The sequence below is a fragment of the Lepisosteus platostomus genome, chromosome 8 (genome assembly GCF_059453375.1).
Source record: "Lepisosteus platostomus isolate fLepPlt1 chromosome 8, fLepPlt1.hap1, whole genome shotgun sequence".
Taxonomy (NCBI): domain Eukaryota; kingdom Metazoa; phylum Chordata; class Actinopteri; order Semionotiformes; family Lepisosteidae; genus Lepisosteus; species Lepisosteus platostomus.
The window spans coordinates 12,334,921-12,359,795 of NC_142618.1; the positions used below are offsets into that span (position 1 = coordinate 12,334,921).

Below are 24,875 nucleotides of genomic sequence, written 5' to 3' on the forward strand. Positions count from 1 at the left end.
CACGTCGAAACGAGCTGTTTATTATCACACTTTTATCAAAGTTTAAATATTCTATATTGATTATCTAAAAAGGCCATTTATTATGGAACATTTCTTTGTAGTATCTTGTTTTCAAATCTTTATATGTACTGTATATCAGCATAATGCATGTTATTGTAATTGTGTATCTTAAATGTTAGTGGCATTTACCATACTGATGCCCTTTATAAACAACGCTAATATTTTGTACTTTAACGACAGCACATTTTATATTTTAGGATTGTGGTTTTGCTTTCAAACACTGTAAGGGTTGGTAATGGGGAGTTGCTCAGTAGATTCTCTCAATAATTTTTTTAAATAAAAAAAATTCCTTTGTCCTTGCTGGAACTGCTGTACTATTTTTTCAGTGATGTCTGTTGGAGTTATGATTTCTTTGCTGTTACATTAAGACATGAATTGAAAGTGTTAGTGCTAATTGTATCCACATCAACTTCTGTGATGCTAAGAAATGTATAGACCTAATTAAAAGTTCTGTGATGGCTATAAAGTTGCCATTATTATCACAGACATTGAGACAAAGTAAAACTTAATTGTTGAAGCTCACAGCATATATTTTAACTCTTTACACAAAGCCCCAAGTAGTGTTCATACTATTAAACCAACATTGCTTACCATTTATATAAAAAAGAAACCAAAATTGTCATTTAAAAATCTTCCTATTGATCATTAAAAACCTGATTTTAACAACCAAATGTGAACTTTGTAAAAGTTGTAGTGGCGATGTTCTTCTCATAACTTTCATACCATCTATAAAAGGCTATTTTTTGTACTTAAATATATAGATCTATAAGGAATGATTATATTAAACTGGCTAAATGTTGAGTAAAAGTTCAGTAGAAGGTCATAGTTTTTGTAATGTTTCTGGATAAAGAAGGAACTTGACTGGAAAGAGTGCTACAACGTAAGCCTAAAACCTTTGAGCAGCAAATTTGCAGCAACCTGTTGGTAAACTTGAAAACAACAACAGCGATGTGTAAATAGAAACCCAAATAAGAACAACTAAATTTAGTATTTTTGTTAAATATTTAGCCTACTTTCACTGTAATTTTTTCCAGATTAAGTCAGGTGCAGAAAACTACTATCGGAGAGAGATAAGATAAAACACTTTATTGACCATATACAATACAATATACAATGTATAAGGAATTGGTCTTTTTTCACATACCCCAGCTTGCTCTCATGAGACACACAGAGAAGCTTGGGGTCAGAGCGCAGGGTCAGACATTTCTATGGGGCCCCTGGAGCAGTTGGGGTTAAAGGATATTTTAAATAATTACCTTATTGTATGTCCAGTGTGTAGTTTTTGTCCCTTTATTATTTAATCGCTCGTCATGAAATGTATAGTTGGAACTGGGCAGGTATGGTATTGCCTTTTCATGCAACAAGAAACAACGGCTAAAACACCTATGCTTGCAGTGTTGACTGAGACTTGTGGCTGAGAGATTATTTTTTTTTGTCTTTTGGTTTGATATCTGAAGGTTAGATTGGCTAGTCTACTGTCTCCAGTCTAGTTGTCTCCTGTCATCCTTGATATTTTTAATGTTTGGATTATCCGAACATTATGTTCTTCTAAATTCAGTATAGGATATCGTGTGTCTGAGACTGACATTCTGGTTTTCATTGAAGGATTGTTTTCCTCACCTGCTGGAAATGACTAGTGTCTAGCAGTAACCTAGAATTTGTGTGATGTGGAAAGAAATGTCTCAGCTTTGGAATTGTAAATTGTAATTTGAATCACAGACTTAACAATATAAACCTTACTGAGCTAACAAAACTGCTATATACTGTATGTTAAACTCAACTTTTGCTTTCAATTACAGAACAGCAACTTTTTTAAAGCCCACTTTTCTAACATGCATGTAAAATCAGTAAGGTGTGCATTACTGCTTTTGTTGATTTTAATTTTAATCTTGTATTTATTCATTTGCTTTCATAAGCTTTTGTGAATATGTTCTGTCTATAAACTAATGGTCATCGTGGTGATAAAAGCTTGAAAATTGTATGACTGCATTCTGTACAGTGTAAACTTTGCATTTCTATATTTGTTTAAACAAGAGTGTTGGAATACATATACAAAATGTGAGTAGCGGTAATTTTGAATATACTGTGTATAGAAAGTAATCCCTGTAAGCAACTGATGCAAGGCAGGATACACCCTGAACGGAATGCCACTCCATTGTAAGGCACATACAGATGCAGACACACACGTTAACACGAGGGCCAGCTTAACCTACCAGCATGATTTTGGACTGTGGGAGGAAGTCGGAGGAAACCCACATGAACACGGGAAGAACATACAAGCTCAATGCAGATAGCTACCCAGGACCCCAGTGCTGAGAGACCGCAATGCTAACCACTAAAAACAAGTGCTGAAAAAAACAAACGGTAAATTGTTAAACCACAAAAAAGATATTTTAAACTTAAATAAAATGCAATAAAAACCTGCTTATACTACCTGTAAATGCTCTGATCATTTCAATAGTGATTTGTAGATGTATAGTAATGTATTGGTTATGCACAAAAAAATCACACTAGTTACCTAGCTATATGTCTTTTACAACTGAGCATTTTGGGCACCATCATTATTGATCTAACCTGTTGGGAGGTACTCTTCAAAAGTGCTGACTATTAAATTAGCAACAGATGAAAACTCTGCAAGTGTATGACTTCTCCATGTTGCGGTCTAATAGAGAGAAGGCTGCGTATTTAAAATGGGAATTATGGAATAATAAAGTGGGAATTAAAATATAAGAACTCCCCACATAAGCTCAGTATAGCAATGGTTCATGTACATTATATTCAGAAGTATATTGAATGCATGTAGGAAGTCCATTCAATACCAAACTATACATCAAAAACAGAACTGTGCTGTGCACATATTTCCACCTTTATTCCACTGACACACGTTCCTTTTCACTTTCTTGTAGATAGGAGGTCTGCTGAGATAGTAATCTCTTAATTAATAATATTATCTTTATAGGTAGGTAGTACCACAAAATTGTAATATCTTAAAACTTAAGATCTAACCACTGAGGTATTTTAATCCTAATCACTTGCTTTGTTTTTTATGCACAAAATGTACATCTATTAGTGATGTTTTGCTTTCTTTAAGCATAAAAAGTAACAAATATTAGCAGCATGATCGCATTGTAATGTGCTCGATCAGATCTCTGAAACTAAATCTGGACATGGGATGGCACTGGGGTGGAAAACCTGGTTGTGGCTGTAAGTAGTATTTGTAGACCTCTAGACTGGGTCTTTCCTCTGGACCTAAATGTCTAAAAAAACTGTCTCTTTATAGTGACTGAAGATACTGAGTTGTTGTAGGTGCCATCCTTTGGGTGAGATGTTAACCAGAGGTCCTGACTACTTAGAAAGATTCCATCGTGCAGAAACGTAGAGTAGGTGTTTTAATTCTTGTGTCCTGACTGAATTACATTCTGTGCTTGTACAATCTATCCTTCTTAAAGCTTTCTCTTAATTAACCTGGTGCTGCATTTTCTCACTTCTCCAACTGATGTGCTGTGTAGTGGGATTGCCTGGCACATAATGACTGCTGTGAATAGCCCATGTGTGCACTACATTTTAGCAGTGAATGAAGTGTCCTCTCTTATATATAAAGCATTTTGAAACAATTATGGATGAACAGCTCTGTACAAATGCAAATAATTATTTTGAAGACTTTTTTTTCCAAGCTCCACCTTTCAGCACTTACATTTCTTGTGGTATGAAGAGGTGTCTACTAAGTGTCTGACCACTATTCATTAGATGAGTACTATGTAGTAATGCTTATGGTCTTTATTTAGTCTTAAATAGAATATCTATTATTATTTCAATAAAATGAGAGTGGTTGTCAGAATTTATAGCTGGGAAATAGTTCACTGCAGTTTAAATATCACCCTTCTTCACTGTTAAATATAGGAAAAAGGAAATGCAGTGAAAGGTAGTTGTTAAATGCCCTGACTCAACTGTTCACTTAAAGCTGACAGCAGTGGTTCAGAACATTAACTCCACCATGTCTGTTTTAAATTTTTGTAAAATTATTAACGTCAAATAACATTTTTAAATGTTAATCGAGAATGATTATGTATGATCATTATAACTGCTCTGTAATGTTCCTTTTTCACATATGTAATATTTAGTAAAATAAAATCAACTTGTTAGCAGTATTGTGGTCTTTTCACAAGAACTGCTGGAGGCAGTTCTTTAAAACTAGGTCAACACTGCTTACTAGTCTGTGGATTAATGACGTACTGTAGCCTGTATTTACAGATGTGTATTCCTGAACAACAGAAAGGTTACAAAAGAAAGAAGTCCTTTTGCTTGTGTATTAATAACCTGTCCTTATTTTAAAATTCATTTGAAATGTGTCCTGGTTCTTATTTTTGTTTATCTTAATAACCTAAATTATTAAGATGCCTACTATTATTTGATGAAGTTTTGACAGTTGATACATTTGTTTGATGTTCAAATTTCACATGTGGAATTGTTTTACATCTTTTTCAGTCATAGTGTGAAAGTGTAAGGATTTAAAAAAAAAAAACAAGCTGTGTAATATTTTGCAACTCCACTTTCTTGAAGATAATGCTTGCCGTTGAGCTGAAAACTCACTTTCAGTCAAGAAAAAAAAAAGATAATTGTTTAGTTTAGGTAATCTTAAATAGTCATGTTTTTGTTTTAGTGGATACCTTTTTTTTTTCAAAGGTTCTAGTCCATCTGTAGGTTTGCCTGATTTAGAAATCAGGTAAAGCTGCAGTTGGACTAGAACCTTTGTAAAGAAAATAAGGAAAGTAGAAAGCAGCAGTATTTCATGAGCTTCTACTATTTTTGGCTTCAGTGCCCTTTGTGTTATTATTTCAGAATTGTGTAGCACCTCCTTGTTATATAGTGTAGTTAATAATGTAAGACCCTTAGAGGTTTTACACTGGTTATTTTAATAACAAGAAACATGATTTAGCACCAATATTTCCACTGTGCAAAAATCAATATTTAGATTCCTTTTGTAGGATTGAAATAATTATTATTTCATAATATAAGTTGCTATTAGGTTTTCATTGGCAGATGCTGTGCAGAACATTTGACATGCAATAAAATGTAAGTTCTTTGAATGGCGTTTGTACCTTTAAAGCTGACATTACAAAGAGCTGTCTCCCTTCAAGACATTTGATTTTATGTTATAATATAGAACCAACCTGTGTTTCTTATCATGAGAAGTCTGTGAGCCCCAGAACAGCTTTTTTTCACCCCAAACTTGTTTGACTCTGAAGTACCAATGAAATTCTCCACACACTGAGATGTTTTTTAGCTGTCATGCACCACTCAGTGTACAATGACAGAAATATGCAGACTGTAATAGAGGATGTTAATGATACTGCTGTGACCAATGTAAAAATAGTAACAGTAATTCAAGTTCCATTATACTGACTGTGAACACTTCATTTTGGTGTCCTAAAATAGGAACCAGAGACAACTCATCAGTTTGTTTGCTGAAGCACTGTGACAGCATGGAAAAGTGGAAGAAGTCCATTCTAGCCATTTTGCTGTAGTTCTGTATTTCTGATTACCCGGAGAATTAGGAAAATTGCTGAAAAACAAACAATACAAAATACAATACAACAAAGGACATAAAATACAAAATTGACATTGCCATGACAATGAAGTGGCAAGCAATTTTTCCTCTTAGTGGAAAAATATATACTGTAATCGGTCAGGGAAATTTTAAGTTCAAATTGTGCCCTTTAATTCAAATTGCAAATGTAAATTTCTTCAAACACCTGATAAAATAAGGAGAAAGGACCTCATATAATGGAAAACAATTATGGATTGGATATTGTCTTGCCTATACATTTAAAATAGCATTTATTAGATGAATAGTTAAACCAAAGGGTCTGATTTGAGAACTGCCTCCTAGTGTCTGAATTACTATATTGAATTGGATTGAATTCTGTAGTTTGCAATGGCCAACAGTTTAGAACATGTATTTTATTTGAAGTAAACGGTTTGTATGTATGCTTTGGATTGTTGTCATGCTGGAATGCTCATTTTCAGCCAAGCTTAAATTTATTGGCAGAAGGAACCAGGACTCTGGCCTAAATGTCCTGGTATGTGATGGAGTTCTTGGTGATTCACCCTATTTTAATAATAAACCCATAGATGCAAAACAACCCCCACAAATGACACCCTCTTCCATATTTCACAGTGGCTGTGCATCTTGTTTTGATAAATGCTTTTCCTTTTATATGCTCAACATAATGTTGATGAGCATTTTCAAAAACCTATCATTTATCACTTGATCTGAGGGTAAGATATAATTCAATTGTCTTTCAGTTTACAATTGATTTGGAAAATGTAAGTTGCTTCTATTTGTTTCTTCTTTACTGTCTGGCTATGAATGCCATATTCATGCAGGTTATGTTGAACCTTTATAGTAGTTATAGTAGTTTTCAACACTTTATATCTTGAATATGAGATATGGCATATCACAATCTCTGGGATCATGGGACCTGTTTAAATTATTATTAGTAGGTGTGTGGTCACAGTAATAAGAAATAATGTCAGTATATTAATTGGCATTCTTAATTAATTAATAAATGAAATTGTATAATTACTATACTAATTAGGTTTAGTTTAATAAGTGCATTACAATTAAACTAGTCTAATTTTATTGGATTGATACGAGATGATTGCTTTAGCCTAGTTTGTTGATTTATTTTTCTGCATTTTTAGTAAGACGTATCCGATTTATTTAGCTTTTAAATAGTTTTATAGGTTGTTGTTTATAAAGTCACCTACTGCAGATTAAATATTCAGACACTCTTAACCTTATGCATGGATCAGAGACCTATTCCTGTTTTTTAAAACTGCTTTCCTTTTTGGAACTCTCATACCTAATTTCTGTATTAGAAAGCATCTTAAATTATATTTCACACAAAGGCAGAGTGGTGAAGATCACAATGTTAGAACTGGCCAGTTTAACAAAGGATATGTGAAAATCAAGTGGAAGAATATATGACAGAAATGTGCCAGAAGTCAAGAGGCTTGAAATAAGAAATGGCTTGAAAAGCACATAGCATCTAATATTGGTGAGAAGTTGAGATGTAGTCAATGCCTGTAGGCTCCCTGGGAAAAAAAAACAACAAATGGTGGTTATTGACAGTGTAGCAAGCATGGTGTTTACATTAAACTCTTAAAAATTAAGAAGTCATGGGTAAATATATGGTTTCAGGTGTGCTGGACATACAATGCAACTTAGTGTTAATTTGTAAATACTCAAGGATCTCTTGTAATGTTGCTGCTACTTTTAAAAAGTACTTTTAAAACAGTGCTGCACGAATAGTGCTCTTAAAGTGAAACAAAACCAGCAGAATGTAATTGCATTAGTTCAACATTCAGTTGATGCATCTTTATTTCTGGGTCCATTCTTCAAGATGCGTGGATTTAGGGTGAATTTTTGTAATCACTTTGAAGCTTTGTTTTGTTCCATTGACCAAACATCTGCTGTGAGTGTTTTGATGATGTGAGTTATAGATTTTGAATTTCAAGAGTCTGCTTTAAAGGTGGCCCATGGGCCAAGGCTGACATCATCACCTCAATCCTGTCTTGAGTTGATACTAAAATTTTCCCTGCTGCTGTCTTGTCCTGAAATACTGTAGCTTCTGTGTACAGTGTTGTGCAACAGAAAGATAGTAATCTAGCTATGGCAGAAGGTCAGTATCACTTAATAATTAAGGGTAGTGCCCTGGCACCAGTATTGTTTAAAGTATTTGCAAGCAAAGTGCCCACCACAAATACTGCACCTAAACCCAGTCTATTGTTTCTGCATTTCATCTGCAAATCACAATGTACTCAGCCTCTGAGCTGCAACCTTTTGTGGAGAAAAAGTGCAAAATGACCTTGCAGCTAAAGTGTTGAAATGATGTTGGATGGCTCCCTATCTTATCAGTAGCACCTCAGAAAGGCTGCTTAAAACACACTAAAGATAATCTGTGAGTTTATGTGCTTGGATTATGGTGTTTTACCTGCTGTTGTTTACACTTCTGCCACTATTTTGGTCATCTCAGCAGCTGAATAACACACATCTCTGGGCCTCAAATTGGGACACCATTATCATTTATCCCCAACTTCGGTCAGCAATGATAAAAGTTTTTCAGACTATCTACAAGTGGTACTTCAAAACTTCTTCTGGTTGCAACCGTAATGGCATTTTACCTAAAATACACATTTGATGGTGGCATCCAATAGTTACACTTTTCCAGAAGGGCATTGGATTGATTAGGGAATTTAACACTACAATTATGATACATTTCTGCTTTGAAAATCATATAAAATAAGAAGAATGAATCAAAATGACACCAAAACACTTAATCAATGTCTATAATTAGTATGATTTTTCCAGTACCATTTGTGTAATTGTGTTTTGATGTTCTGCATGTAATCAGTAGTGTGTCCAAAGTATATTCATGTTCAATTAAATTATTTTTTTGCCCATTTTCTAAGCATTATTTTTACTACACAAAACTAAGGATAAACTAGCATAGATGAACAAAAATGGGTGCTGCAGAATTAGTAATACTGGGAATTGGATTATCGATTCTTGGCTTTTGTGAAATGCACAGAATTAAAAGGCTGAACTTCATTGTTATCCATTAACAATTCACCAAATTGAGGGATATCTTCACTGTATAAAGTGCCACTGCCTGAGACAGATGTGGAGGTGCAGATAAAGGTAGTGAGTGGCCTCCAGATGAAGGTTTTTTTGCTTGCTTGGCTTTGGCTCATGTCATTTAATTCTAAGGTCTGTAGCTATAATTTCTGATAAAATATTTGGATGAGTTGTTAATCCTAGTATTGCAGGCCCCTCCTCAAAAGTGTGAATTTACTACTATTTATATATTTTTTTCATTTTGTAAGTGGACCTTATTCTATTTAGAGTCTGTATTGAACGTGCTACAAATTAATTCTTTAAATATACCAGAAATAAGTTGTACAGAAATATACAGTGCCTTGCGAAAGTATTCGGCCCCCTTGAACTTTTCAACCTTTTGCCACATTTCAGGCTTCAAACATAAAGATATAAATTTTTTATTTTATGTGAAGAATCACCAACAAGTGGGACACAATTGTGAAGTGGAACGAAATCTATTGGATTTTTGAAACTTTTTTAACTAATAAAAAAATGAAAAGTGGGGCGTGCAAAATTATTCGGCCCCTTTACTTTCAGTGCAGCAAACTCACTCCAGAAGTTCAGCGAGGATCTCTGAATGATCCAATGTTGTCCTAAATGACTGATGGTGATAAATAGAATCCACCTGTGTGTAATCAAGTCTCTGTATAAATGCACCTGCTCTGTGATAGTCTCAAGGTTCTGTTGAAAGCGCAGAGAGCATCATGAAGACCAAGGAACACACCAGGCAGGTCCGTAATACTGTTGTGGAGAAGTTTAAAGCCGGATTTGGATACAAAAAGATTTCCCAAGCTTCAAACATCCCAAGGAGCACTGTGCAAGCGATCATCTTGAAATGGAAGGAGTATCAGACCACTGCAAATCTACCAAGACCTGGCCGTCCCTCTAAACTTTCAGCTCAGACAAGGAGAAGACTGATCAGAGATGCAGCCAAGAGGCCCATGATCACTCTGGATGAACTGCAGAGAACTACAGCTGAGGTGGGAGAGTCTGTCCATAGGACAACAATCAGTCTTACACTGCACAAATCTGGCCTTTATGGAAGAGTGGCAAGAAGAAAGCCATTTCTCAAAGATATCCATAAAAAGTCTCGTCTAAAGTTTGCCACAAGCCACCTGGGAGACACCCCAAACATGTGGAAGAAGGTGCTCTGGTCAGATGAAACCAAAATCGAACTTTTTGGCCACAATGCAAAACGATATGTTTGGCGTAAAAGCAACACAGCTCATCACCCTCAACACACCATCCCCACTGTCAAACATGGTGGTGGCAGCATCATGGTTTGGGCCTGCTTTTCTTCAGCAGGGACAGGGAAGATGGTTAAAATTGAGGGGAAGATGGATGCAGCCAAATACAGGACCATTCTGGATGAAAACCTGTTGGAGTCTGCAAAAGACCTGAAACTGGGACGGAGATTTATCTTCCAACAAGACAATGATCCCAAACATACAGCAAAATCTACAAAGGAATGGTTCACAAATAAACGTATCCAGGTGTTTGAATGGCCAAGTCAAAGTCCAGACCTGAATCCAATCGAGAATCTGTGGAAAGAGCTGAAAACTGCTGTTCACAAACGCTCTCCATCCAACCTCACTGAGCTCGAGCTGTTTTGCAAGGAAGAATGGGCAAGAATTTCAGTCTCTCGATGTGCAAAACTGATAGAGACATACCCCAAGTGACTTGCAGCTGTAATCACAGCAAAAGGTGGCTCTACAAAGTATTAACGCAAGGGGGCCGAATAATTTTGCACGCCCCACTTTTCATTTTTTTATTAGTTAAAAAAGTTTCAAAAATCCAATAGATTTCGTTCCACTTCACAATTGTGTCCCACTTGTTGGTGATTCTTCACATAAAATAAAAAATTTATATCTTTATGTTTGAAGCCTGAAATGTGGCAAAAGGTTGAAAAGTTCAAGGGGGCCGAATACTTTCGCAAGGCACTGTATATCCTATGTGATTTGATTAATCTCAGAAATAGTGTGCTAGTGCTATTTCTAACATGCTAAGAAGATTTTTGTATGTGTCCTGAGCATTGTGTTTACCAAAATAGTTGAATTTAATTTACAGAGTGATATGAAACATAGAAATTTATTATTCTTTAACACCTATTGAAAATATTGTAGTGATTTCATCTGCATTGACATATCTGCAGTAAAAAAATCTAGTTTTGGTAGATATTTGTCAATCATATTTCAGCCTAATATTATTTCATTTAATTAAACATCCTTTAAGTGTTTGTACAATACTCCTGAAACACTAACACTTATCAAGACATTGTGGCAGTGCTTATGAAGTAAAATCTCAGTGTTAGCACAAATAATATTTGAGAAAAATTAAGGTTTGTTAAACCAAGTAATGCCGAAGCAATGCATCAAATTTCATTAAACTTTGTACCATTTTTAACAAGTTTACATGAAAACCAAAAGACGTATGGTGATCCAGGGCCATGTTTGTGAAAAGTTGGCTGAAAGATCTTCCATCCTTATCCGGATTAGGCTCAGCCTTGCTTGGTGTCTAAGATCTGACATAATCAGGTTGTATATCTTTAACATCCTTAAATAGGAAAACATTAAAGACCAATGGACTTTATTGGAATCGCATGAAAAATGTGGGTATAATCATATCTTTTACACCAAACCAGTCCATTTCTAAATAAGACTGAGACAACGTAAAAGTTTATAAACAAGAGATGGACATTTGGTAGATCATTTAGTAACTAATTAATCTAGGCACCTCTTCCAGCCATCTGTGAAAGAAGCCAGGGTATCAGCTTCAATAACAGGGTTAGGAAGCTTATTCCAGGGTCTTACAAAACTAAATTAACCAGAGAGAAATGAGCATTGTAGTTGGGTTAACAGTGAGCTGAAAGCAAATGGCACATTTTTAGAGCTTGCTCATCTTAAGGAGATTGAAGTAATCAGTTACAGTGTATGTTTCAGGGACAACAGAAATCAACAAATGAAAACAAGATGATTGAAATATAAAGAAATGTCCAATTGGGATGGGTCAACTTTCAGGAGATTTATGTAAAATCCTGGACGTTTGCCTGAAATTTGCAAAAATACAGAAATGGGGAAATAGGAATTGATCCACATTGCACAAAAGAAATTCTGAAATGCATCTAAAAAAAATTGGGAATTTCATACTTTCTGTTCTGTTTCCTCTCCTTAGCCAAGGTTTTTGAGTAATCAGGTGCTCATTGACACCATTTCTTCTTTGAAACAAGGTTATTAGTAAAAAACTCTACTGAATTATCTATCACCTATATAAATTTGCTCTGAAGATCTTTACATCATGCTTGGCTTCAGTCTTCAATCATTCCATTCCCAACAGTGTGCATTTTCACAAACCTGCCTCAGCATGTTACATACAGCACAGATGTGAAGAAGGACTTCATTTTGTCAATATGAATAGATTGTATAAGCTGCAACGTCTGTTTTTCTGCTACCTGACAATAAGTGATAATTTAGTAAGTAAATATGTGTAAATTGAAACTTTTCTGTAATTTCTGTATTTCCGTTACTGTATACGGTTGCTTTTCACCACAAAATATTTGCCTTTTTAATAGAAAACACATTTGTGAAAGTTATTATCCTATTTTCTTATTATAGATTTCATCTTTGACAGAACATCTGGAAATAGCTGCCTCCTGTAAAGAGATGTGGTCCACACAGCAAATACTACTCCTTGGATTTCCATGATGAGGAACATGCTTGTGAAAGAATAGACTTGGATTAAGCTGAGTGTTCAGTGAGGTGATACTTACTCATTACAGATTTAGTAGAGAACAGGAAAATTTGACAACAAAGGACTTTATCAGGTATGATTTTATCAGGTGTAATTAACTGTTATTGTATTTTATACAGTTAAAAAATAAGTTCAGGTGTCACTTGAAGAAGGCTCCTCAGCCGAAACGTGTTTTCTTTCTTCTCTTTTCAGCATGGAATAAACCTATTACTTATTCTAATTTAAATAAATAATACTTGCAAATTAATTTTTACACATGTAAAAAGTGCAGACGAGACATGTTTATGGGTTGAGCAAGTCATAATTTAATGCTTGTTTCAAGGAGTATTATTTTCTTGATGTTACTGACAACCTGTGGCAATAGCTTTTCTTCTGGGAAGGGTTACTTTCTATTAATGTTTTTTTCCCCCTGTATCACAGCATACCACGGGTATATAAATAACAAAAACATTGCACCTTGTGACAAACCTTTTAAACAATTTCCCTTAAACCTTAGTGTCATACTTTAAGCCTTATTTGAACATTTGAAAGCTATAGTTACTTATGTCTTTCAGAAATTGTATATTCAAATACTCTGGTTGTTGAGGATTGTATATATAGAGGTATAGTGAGGTATACCTATATAGAGGTATAGTGATTGCCACTCCTAATTACAATTTAAAGCAACAGTATCCATTTTCACAAAATGAATTATTTTAGTGCTTTGTGCTGTATAGTATTTTCATGTTGGAAGCAAACATTTAGCTCATTACTGGTTTTAATTATTAACATTGGTGATCTGAGTTAATGAATGGATATAGAATTGAAATAAGACATGTATTTACATAAAGAGCTTAATCAGTATCCTTATTCTTACATACAAAGAAGGTGTGCAAAGAAAATAATACAATTTGTTCAATTGGTACAGCAAAATATATTTTCAGGATATAACAGTTTGCATCCCTCTTGGGATGTTAATGCTTTTGCGTAATGTCGTGCAGAGTCATTTCTCATTATCAGTTTTGTTTTCTTTGCACATGGTTACTAAAGTGCAGTGAAGGTCAAAGGAAACTTTTTCTATACTGTATTTCCCATTATGGTGAGTCCCAATGATTGTTTTAATCAGGCAAATGTCACATTTTGAAATTTTGAATATATCGAATGTACATTTTTAGTACTTTAGATAATGCAGACAATTTGCAGGAACAAAATACTAAACAAAATCGTGATTTTTACCTTACTTTTAGTAGCAGAATCTATTAGTTTTCTAATGAAAATGTTTGAAAATGCAAATTGAACAACAGAAAAGCATGCATCTGGCAAGGGAATATTGACAGCTGCAAAACCTACCAACAAGCTGGTAGCTCTTTTTTCTTAGTGCACTTATCTGAAATGTGGTACAGTAGATCCTATTTGTGACATACTGTTACAGCATTCTCTATGATGTTATTAAAACCAAGAGGTCTTAAGCTGTATTGCCTGTGTAGTTTCGTTGTCTGAATTTCTTGTTCTTTCTGGTCATCTCTTAATGTGCACAATTCACAAAGTCATTCACATTCAGAACTGACATGCTGGCTGAAAGCAGGCATACAGGAATAATCTAGGTGAGACTGGAAATCGGTATTTCTACATCAGTTTTTGTCCAGACATTTTCCGGTGAGCTACGGTATTTAGCTTTTTGCCAGAATATGAAGCACCTTTAGTAGGTATGACGCAACTTGGTTTGGTTATGCTCATTAATATTCCTTTAGTTAGATGTGTTGTAAATTGCATCCACGTGTATTTAAGATATCTGAATACCCTTTTACACTATTTCCTTCACGGTCTCAACTTACAAATGATTAAACATTTACCTGAATTGCATGCTATTTAAAAAGGACATTTTCACTGTCCCTTGTATAAGGTGGATTTGTAGCCGTAACGGCTATGAACATATAACACTGTAAAATGAATTAGGGTAAATTTGTTGGTTTTGATATGATTATAAATGTAATCAATCAATGTAAGCTGTAACATTTTTAAATACATTTTTATTTAAAAATGTGTAGAAAATATATATATAAATATACACACAGTAAGCTGAGAATTCCAAAATACATTTGTTGTCCAGTGTTGTTGAATTCAAATGATTTCAGATGTTTTTGTGTGCTGTTTCCTTTGGCCTTATCTGTGCTCAGTAAATAGCAGGGATATTATAGAAATAAATACATAGATCTCCATTTCACAATTATTGATGCTTCCAGATCCACTATTTAATTACTTATCTGCATATTTAATTTGCTACGGTTAAATAAATGGAGTAATTATTTTTCATTAGAAAGCTGTTACTCCGTTCTAGTAGTCTCCAAAGTATCATCCTTTTTATAGCCGTGCGTAATGACTAGTGGGAAAATTGATTTCCTTTTAATCCAAGTAAATGGGTTTTCTGCATACGGGATCCCAAAGCCGGGGTTATATTTGGGAAGTGAATGTCGTTCCACAACCAACAATGCTGTCGAGTTATGTGAGATAAAGAGAAAAGGAGAAATACTATAGCATTGAAAGAAATCAAAAATAGATCAAGTAATATACAGTATTCCTCTTCATATTTTTTAATCAGTCCCCATATGCAGATTATTTTCTAAGAATTAGACTTGCATCCAAGCTAAGCACCCAGCTGTGAAAATGATGAACTCAACTAAAAGACACTTGAACCTTTTTCACATGGGCAAACTATAGTTCAGGGGTGTCTCTGAAGTGGTGTGGTATCCTGTGTGAATTTCCTGTTCGGTATAGAACTGATATTTTGTCAGAGCTCTGAAGGACCTTACAAGGTGTTTCCAAGAGTGCCCAAACCTATTACAACTGTTTGAATTGCTGTGCTGGTTCTGAAGTGCTACAATAATTTTGATTTAAACTGAAGTATACTGTATGCTTGTGCACAAGAAGGAAAAAAGTACCCGTGCTGTATGTTTTGACCTTACTATCAGTGTTCTTTCCAAATGGGGAAAAAAAATCCAATAAGAAAAATGGCAGAAAAAGACAACAACTGATATGACCAAGTAGTTCCGAATTATTCATTTTCAAGTTAAATTAGCAGTAATACTGCTTCTGAAATGATTGGAACTTGATTTCTGGTGGAAAGATTTTCTGTGATATGTTTGTGTGGAAAGGTTATAACACTGCCATAGCAGCATAAATATACTGAGTGATTTTTCTAAATGAGGTCTCTCAAATAAAAAAAAAAAAAAACAATCTTAAAATAAGTTACAGGACTCACCTCCAGTTTGCATTATATTTGTTGAACTGTTTAGACATTTTAGACAGGTGGATGCTGCACATTGGTGGTGGTGGAGGGGAGTCCCCATTACCTGTAAAGCGCTTTGAGTGGAGTGTTCAGAAAAGCGCTATATAAGCGTAAGCAATTATTATTATTTTCATATTTGGCTATCAGATTGCTCTGTTTGCTGTTAAATGTAGCACCTTATTCTAGTTCTGATAATATCTAGGTCTGTCCTTTGTATCTTCTCCACGGCACTGTTTGAGTGCAGCCAGTTGTTTTGGAAACTGTAATTAGATTGGATGAAACTGAAGTAAAATCTACACATGAACTTTCAAAGACCTTCTACTGCCCTGTGAAATATTGTTTACACACTTTTGCACACATTGTATATATGAACGCATTGTAAATCATATAATTTTATTAGTGTAAGAAAAAGATGTGTAAATATTATGGAGCAATATCACAAGAGAATAGAAAAATTGAGTGGTGCATTACTGAAGATACGAGCTAATTTGTTCTTTATAGGAACTATTGCATTTTTCAAGATTGTAATTTGCAGACCAAATGAGATGGTGCTGCATTATCTGCACTTTACAGGTATCTTTTTGGCATTGGGTTATGAATGCTACAGAAATTTCTTAAATGAAGCTGTGATGCATTTAATATCAGCTTTGTAAAGTAGATGAATTTAGGTTTGATTCTAGCATTGCCAAAAAACACTTTGAGAGAAATAAGAAACCTCGGTAACCAATGTTGTCATTTAACATGGTTTAGGAATGTCCCAAGCTCACCTTTCTTTCATCTGCCTCAGTATAGACTCTGGCTGCCTTATGATGAAATATTTCTGATTGCAATTTATTCAAGATTACCCAACTGTAACTCCTTTCTTTGTGCCTTCGGGTGGAATCTCCCAAACAAGTATTTCCATGCCAGGTATATTAATGTCCTAGAGTTTTGCAGCACAACAAATTATTTCAAAATAATCAGCTATGACATTAACCAATAATATTATTTCTTGCATGCCATATTGAGTACACTTTTGCTGTGTAAAGTATTTGACTTTTTTGCCAGAATTAAATTTTTTTTTAATTAACAGGACTAATACTTTGTTTAATACTGGGAAGATGTCCATGAAGTTCATGGTACACACTTTTGAAATATTATCTTTTCTGATTCTGTGGCACACCTTGGACCTTTCCACGGCACACTGGTATGTTGTGGCACACAAGGTGCTAAATAAGATTCAAGTATGCTCATAGAACTTTATCATGTTAGCTAAAAGTTCTTCACTTCAACACAGGATTCCCCTGAAATATAGAATGAACTTTAAGGTTTTACTTCACACATATTAGGGCACAGAATGATTTAGTTCCAGAATATTTTAAGGATTTAGTGCATAAGTTTACTCCAACTCTTGAGTTTAACTGTCATTTGCCTGAACCTTTTTTCATCTTTACTTCTGTTATGTATTGTGTGTGTACTCTTGTAAAGCTCTTTTAGTTTCTTGAAAAGTCATGAAAAATAAACAAAATAAAAAAACATTTTAACCTCTGCTGTAAGTAAGCATCACAATGGATACATTGTACTATAAACAATGAACTGTTGTGTGTTGGTCAACAGGTTTAACAGGAAATTCCTTAAGGCTCTGCAACCAGTTTCCTGTTCTTAAAGGAAGTTTCATAAACTATCATGCTGATAAGAAAGTGTTAAAACTGTTACATATATTTTTTTATATGACCAGTTATAAAGTCTGTTTGCCCATAGTTCCATAGTTCAAACTGTGGCTATGTTAAGAGTATATGCCTTTATCTATTTTTTTGGTTTAATAAAAACTAGAATATTAACATTTTTCTGTGAGTAAGAGCCTTTTAGGTCTTATCCTTGTGACCCTGAACTTGGCATAGGCCCACGTAGGTCACAGCACAATAATCCTGAATCCTTGAAATTCTCCTTGAGGGCTTTACTGTTTATTTTATAATGTCCGTAACTTCTAGTTCAAAATTTAAGATATAATTCTCCCAAATATAGTCATAAATAAATATAAATAAATGACTGTCATAAGAGTCAATGGATATTCTTGTGGAAAGCCTTATCCAGACATTAGCAGTGTTAGCAATGTTTATTCCCTCCACACACATTTAGTGTTGCAGAGGCTTTGTAATGATCTGCTGCCTTAGCATTTTGCAGCTTAACATGAAATGTATTACTTCTTGCTTTTTTTCTCTCCCTGTATTTCAGATCTACACTTGCTGTGATGATCTGATACACTGCTTAAAGAGTACCAACACATCACTTAAGTGGCCTCTCCATGTGGCAGCGTTGCTTGTTGTAGTGAAAGAGAAGATCAAAAGTTACTGAAAGTTTGAAGGCCAGAGAGCTCTCTCCTTCACCAGCCATGGGAGGAGCTGTGAGTGCTGGAGAGGATAATGATGACTTGATTGACAATCTTAAAGAGGCTCAGTATATACGCACTGAGAAGGTGGAACAAGCCTTTCGAGCCATCGACAGAGGTGATTACTACCTAGAGGGTTACAGAGAGAACGCCTACAAGGACCTGGCCTGGAAGCATGGAAATATTCACTTGTCAGCACCATGCATTTACTCTGAGGTGATGGAAGCACTGAAACTTCAACAGGGATTGTCTTTCCTTAACCTAGGAAGTGGAACAGGATACTTGAGTACTATGGTGGGCTTAATTATAGGTAATGTCAAATCTCTTCTTTATTGCTAAATATGATCAGATTGTCTTTTGCAACCCATGTGCCTACTCAGCCTAGTTTCTTCTTGACACTTTTATAATTAATAAAAGAATAAGTCATTGCATTTGCGTAGTGCATTTCATCCCACTACATCCCCAAACATCTCACATATAGAAGTGGACCCTCTTCACCCACCACTGAAGTTTTCTGTTTTCTAATACCCCTATACTTACAGTATGAACAGTGCTATGGGATCTTTAATGACAAGGCAATCAGAACATTGGTTTAATGTCTTAATTGAAGGATGGTATCTTTTACAGCATTGAATCCTCTGTAGCCATATTTGGTGACAGTACTGGGCTATTGGTTTGGTAAGACCAACAGCCTGATTTTCTGTAGAGGTTTCCCATCCCGGTAAAGACCAGGCACAGTCACAGAAGCTTAGTTTCTGAGATTTAGTGAGATCAGACTACTGTGTGGTAAGAGGTAGTTCAAGAAGGTGGCTGCATCAGCATGCGTAGACTGCAAAGGAACAAGTAACTTTAAGGTTACAGTTGTACTATAAAATTAAGCCATAAAATCTGATGGTTAGTTTAGGATTAGATATTATGATGAATCTAAGGTTTGGTACAATTTCAAAACATTGTGATTTAGCCAAATGTTCAGAAGATGGTCTGATGGACTTTGAGTCATTAACCACGACAATTGTAATGAAACAGATGCTTGTGTTTAAAATAAATTGAATATAGGCCTTATGGGCTTGTAAAAAGGACTATAACTCATAAAAGTAAACATTCTTAAATCAATAAAGGTGTAATCCATAAATGTACTCAGTGTTTTAGCAGCCCTCAATAACCAAGGAGTAATGTTGTAATGCATATTAAAAACAGTCGCAGTTGAAAGCATTAAAGCAGTTAAAAGAACAGGAAAGCTGTGAGTTCTATATTTTCTTAATTGTTCTTTTGAAGATTTATAAGTTAGCTTTATAATAAAACTACCTGTACAATGTCCCATTAATGCGTACTATTAAAATATGAAGGCTTATTTCATATTCTGATCATTTAAAAATATATTTAGCAATTCTCCAATGTTAATAGGTTTTGTACGAAAGATATTTTTCTGTTTACAGACAGTTACCACCATCTGACAGTAACTGTAGAATGAAATGTGCTAAAAATAAATTGGAAATGTATTTATTTTGAAACAACTTAAATTGCAAATAAAAATGCACTGAAGAACTAAAGAACACATAAAGAATGCAATGTTTATCTCATAATGGTAGAGAAATGAGTAAGTGAAGGATAAAATCAAAAGAAATGTTGGTTTACCAAAAAGTGGTACTTGAGCAATTATTAACCAAATAATGTGCGATTGTTTTTTCAGCTCTTTACTCAAAATGTGATTTATTTTGAAAAAACAATTGAAAGATTTTAATTTGTAATGTTTATTCGTCCTTTTGTTCTGTGCTTTACAATATGTGTACATGATATTATTTTGTTTAACGGGAAAGGAAACTTGACATGCTAAAAAATTGTATTCACCACATTTGTCTTGTTTAATAAGTCCTTTAGGAGCCAAGCTTTAATTTCAGTATGTGAATTGTTGATGCACACTGCCTCTCTGTGGCAATAAATCAACTTTGTACACACAGTTATGTATAGGATACAGGTTGTTTTGTAAATTAATATAAGATGAGGAAATTATTATTTTATAATAAATTAATAATATATATTATACAAGTTACCGGCTATATCAGTCTGATCGGTATATAGCTAATATCATCTTACCTGCAACCATCTTTAGTCTATGGTGACTTGCAGATTCAACTAAATAGTTTTCTTAGGGCTTAAGGGGAGGCAACTGTGTGTGAATCTTACCATTGTCCCATAAAATGTACATGGTTTCATAAGCATTTTCTTAAATCTCATGTGAAAATGTGAATTTTCCATGGAAATACTGAGGTTGTTTTTTGGGCCATTTGCACAATCCCTTGGTCCATGTTGACAGTTTCATTAAGAAAAATATTTCACTTGTTATTACACACCTGTAAGTCACAAGGTATACTGTATAGCACATTGAGCACAGAAACATGATTGCTGTAGTCCAATGGAGAGAAAATATTAATTATTGTTGATATGAAATCTGTCAGTGTTGTAACTAACATTAATTAAAATTTCAGAAATATGATTCTTAAATAACTGCAATAACCTTTCTTTATTATCAATATTAAATGAATGAGAAAATACAAAAATGTATACTAATCACTTAATGACAGGAATTGGATTCTCTCTATTTAAGCACTGAAGTAAGGCTAAGTGTTGTGGTAGACAAGAATATCTATATTCATCTATACTAGCAGATGTGGCCAAATGCCAAATAAGTGTCTGTATTCCATTTGTCATTATGAAATGTAGCATCAGAGAATTCGAATGCTTCATACCATGTATTCACTCTATTAGGGAAAAAAAGATTTATGCAAGACTTTTTGCCCATATAAAATAAAATATAAATTGACTAAATACTCATGTGCTTTGGGTGCCATCTGCCTTGTATCCTACTAATCTTTATTTTTGTTTTATACACTTAATTTTTTAACAATTTAAAACTGTTCCTTTGTACATGTTGTCTGAGAACAGAACTGTTATATTCTTGGGTATTGCTTGTTTCCTTGTCTAGAGTTGATCAGTAAATCATTGTTTTACAGTATTGTCACTCATCGAATTTAAGCAATAGAATATTTAAACTGCTGGAAATGCCCTACAGCTGCCTGTACTAACAAGCAAGTGTACGCACTAGTTATTACTTGTACAAGATTAGCAAAGTTCTAAAATATGCAATAACATTCACGTTCTTCACGCAGTAAAAAATAAAATCCAGAACAAAGCAACTTAGTCCTTCAACCAAATCACAGATATAAATTTTGCTTATATTGTATATCAGTTCAACTGGGTCAGAGGTGATTAGTTCATTTTGTTTTTTTTCCATTTTGGTCATTTTATCAGTGGCAGTTATGAAAGTGCCTCAGACTGTTAAAAAATTAATAAAAGCCAATGTTGTTCTATGGCTTAAAAAAAAGTCTTGGAACAGACTTAAATATCAAAGAACGAGCGTGAGTATATTTAACAGCTGCTTTCACACTTTGCAGATGATAGATTTATAAGGCACCAGTAAAGATTGTATGTAGTGCAGAATTAAAGTCCCATACTTACTGAAGTATCTGTATGGGAACCCAATCCAACATGGAACCTCATCAGTTTGACATGTTTTTACCTACCGTAACTGCTTTTCACAAATTTATTTCCCAAAGCTTATTTTAAAAACAAGAGACACAGCTTGTTTGAAAAGAAAAGGCATTTTCTGGGTGAAGCTAAATTATATGGAGTAAATAAGATGTCTCTGGCTTGAACACACATTTTATTTTGCTGTTCTTGTAATGTTCACAGTACATGCTGTAAGTGTGATTCAGCATGTATATGCATTCAGGAGTCTTGGCTGCTTTATGTGATTTATGTAATATAAGTGTTATACATGTTTTGTTTGTCACAGGTTTTTCTGAATACCAGACATAACAGCTGTTTACTTTTTAGAAATCAAAGAAATTGCTTTTCAGTAATTCTGTTGAAAACTTTTATTTGGAAACAAATGTGAAACCCATTAAAATGAATTTAGAGGTAGCAGTAGCTTTTGGGCTGGCGATTGAACAAAAATTAATCTTAACATAGGTTACAAAGTTAAGTTATTTGTCAACATGATATAAACCCAGTAGGTACAGTCAGTTTCATGCCACTGTGACACATTTTACTTGTTTTGTTCTTGCACAAAAAAATAAAAAATGCTTTATTTTGCAAGAGGTTCCAAACTTTCAATATTTAAGTTTTAATATTTAAATTCATGAAACTGTTTTGCAGGTATTCAAAATGATAAAATAATTGTATTAACTAAAGTCAGAATGAACTTACTGTGAATTGTTGTGCTTTAAAATGTATTAAGCCTGTGTATAGGCTTAAAAGTATTTTAAGTGTAAAGATACTTTAGATTTGTAAAATGATCATTTTATTTCTGATCCACTAACCTGTACATTATCAAAGCTGTGGGGAGCAAATGTCTTTGCATTTAACAAGATGGTCGTGCATATCCGTTTACATTATTAAATGTAATGGGATATCAGATAGAAAACTGTTTTTGTGTGATAGGTTTTACAGTCCAGCTTTTATTTCCTTCTTATTTCAGGTCCATTTGGTGTTAATCATGGTGTTGAGCTGCATACTGATGTTGTGGAATATGCCAAGGAAAAACTGGATGACTTTATTAAGAATAGCGATAGCTTTGATAAGTAAGTATAAAGCTATGCTGTTCTGTGCTGTTTGTCCATTGGTCTTATTGGTCTGTAAACTTATTCTGCACAGGTTTTGAAAAAAACTGGCCTGCACCCATAAACTTTACAACTGATTTTTTATTTCTGATTTGTGGACAAAGTCTGAGATGGCTGGTGGCACTACCATCTTGCAAAGACCCTTCTTTATGTAAAGTGTTGTAGGAGTATGGAACAAACTATCGAAAATGTTTTTAAAGCCAGTGGCTGTAAATTACCTAAAAGGGTCAATGGGCTCAGTCTCATTTGTAACATTTCTTATTTTTTTATGATAAGTACTAATATCACTTCAATTACTTTCATGAATTAGATTAATTCACAAAGGTATTTACCAAACAGGGTTAAAAAGTGAGCACAAAGAATCTTTCTAATATTTTGACAGTGATGGTGTATATCAGTCCTAGTCATTATTCTGCAGACACATAAACATACTGAAGAAATCACATTAGCTTGACGAGCTTTATTTTTTTTCAAAAGTAAATAAAGCCAATATCCCCCCCTTCCAGTATATACAACCTCAATTTTGTATTTTCTTGGCATTCTGTCAAATTAAGTAGCATATCTGTATCTATTTTTGCCCATTTAGTCCTGTGAATCATATGTTTCGCTGGCTGCAATGTTTTTTAATACTAATACAAAGCTCTTTATCTATGGCAAAATGAAGAGTTTCAGTTATTTCAAGTGTTGTCAACTATTCACTATGTTTCTTATAATGCTGCTAACAGGTCTCATGTCATTTTTTATTTTAGGAACAAAATATTTTTAAGTTGCACCAATTATCTCATAAATAGTTTTTTAAAATCTTTTTGTTTATTGCAGATTTGAGTTTTGCGAACCCAGCTTTGTAGTTGGGAATTGCTTAGAAATTTCTTCAGACAGTCATCAGTATGACCGTATCTACTGTGGAGCAGGAGTACAGAAGGATCATGAGAACTACATGAAAATCTTACTTAAAGTTGGTGGCATTCTTGTCATGCCAATAGAGGATCAGGTGAATTTATTTGGCTGTCTCATTAGAAACATTCAGATACTATATCATCATGTTTAATTTTGTTTTTAGTCCACTTTCTTTTCTTTTAGTTTAGTGGATTAACACCAAATTCAGATTTGTGGTATATTCTGCATTTTTGCTTTTAAAGTGACACAGGTATTTCAAACACTATATATCTTGATAATTTCACAGTATCCCAAAGATTGTATAAGATTGTATAAAACAATTATCTTAATATTGGAAAAACACACCTGTAATATTTCGTATGGAAAATATCATCAAACTGCTAATGAAGCCATTTGTCATTGAGAAATTCTTTCAAAATAGATGTGGAATAAATACATTTTATGTTTTAATTTTAAGAATTAGCTATTCTTTTTTATTATCCTTTCTCCTTATTTGGCATTACTAGTACTTAATCATTGAGTTTTGATGTAACTATGCTTGTACATGAACAACTAAAAAAGATGATTGTATACGGATCCTTTGAGTTGTGCACCTGTCCAACTATCAACCTCTTAGAGATAGCGGGTAGACAGGTGTATCTATCATTAATAATACAGCAAACATGTAGGATCAAGGCCAGAATACAGGGGTTTCTGTTGAATGGAAATTAAGGATAACTTTGGCTACCTAGGCATGGAAATGTTTAATCTCGAATCTGTACTCTTCTACACTTTTCTTGCCACCCAACTTCAGGGACTTCTGACATTCTTTATATAAATTGGCTGCCTCATGGAGGAGTGATTATCCTTCACAGTTTGCATTTGTAATATCAAAAATAAATCAGGCATATGACAATAAAATGCCATTTTTGTTTTTCTCCCATCTCGATTTTGAGTTATTAATCAAATCAACAGATTTCCATGGACATTTATATAAAAAAATACTTCTATTGGTTGTAGAAGCTATTGGAAAAGGAAATGTATGTCACAGCCATTTTTCCCTCTTTTTAACAGCTGACTCAGATAACAAGGACAGGTCAGAGCACATGGGAAAGCAAAAATATCCTTGCTGTATCATTTGCACCTCTTGTTCAGCCAAACAGAACAGATGGAAACAAGCCAGAGACTGTAAAGCTGCGTAAGTTTCTAGTGCATTTT

At 34.1% G+C, this 24,875-nt stretch overlaps 1 protein-coding gene across 7 annotated transcripts in view; it reads left to right on the forward strand.

The window, feature by feature from the left end:
• pcmtd1 (protein-L-isoaspartate (D-aspartate) O-methyltransferase domain containing 1) overlaps positions 1-24,875 on the forward strand; it is a 29,888-nt gene that overhangs the window by 1,793 nt on the left and 3,220 nt on the right. For 3 of the 7 annotated variants that reach the window (XM_088642463.1, XM_088642462.1, XM_088642464.1), the window contains 5 exons: positions 12,334-12,542; positions 17,949-18,412; positions 22,640-22,742; positions 23,601-23,772; positions 24,732-24,855. In XM_088642463.1, the coding sequence (XP_088498589.1) occupies positions 18,106-18,412; positions 22,640-22,742; positions 23,601-23,772; positions 24,732-24,855 (706 nt within the window). In that variant the 5' untranslated portion in view covers positions 12,334-12,542; positions 17,949-18,105. Of the gene's footprint in view, positions 1-12,333; positions 12,543-16,806; positions 16,921-17,948; positions 18,413-22,639; positions 22,743-23,600; positions 23,773-24,731; positions 24,856-24,875 lie in introns of all 7 variants that reach the window. The other 4 variants (XM_088642467.1, XM_088642468.1, XM_088642465.1 and 1 more) reach the window with 3 other exon arrangements.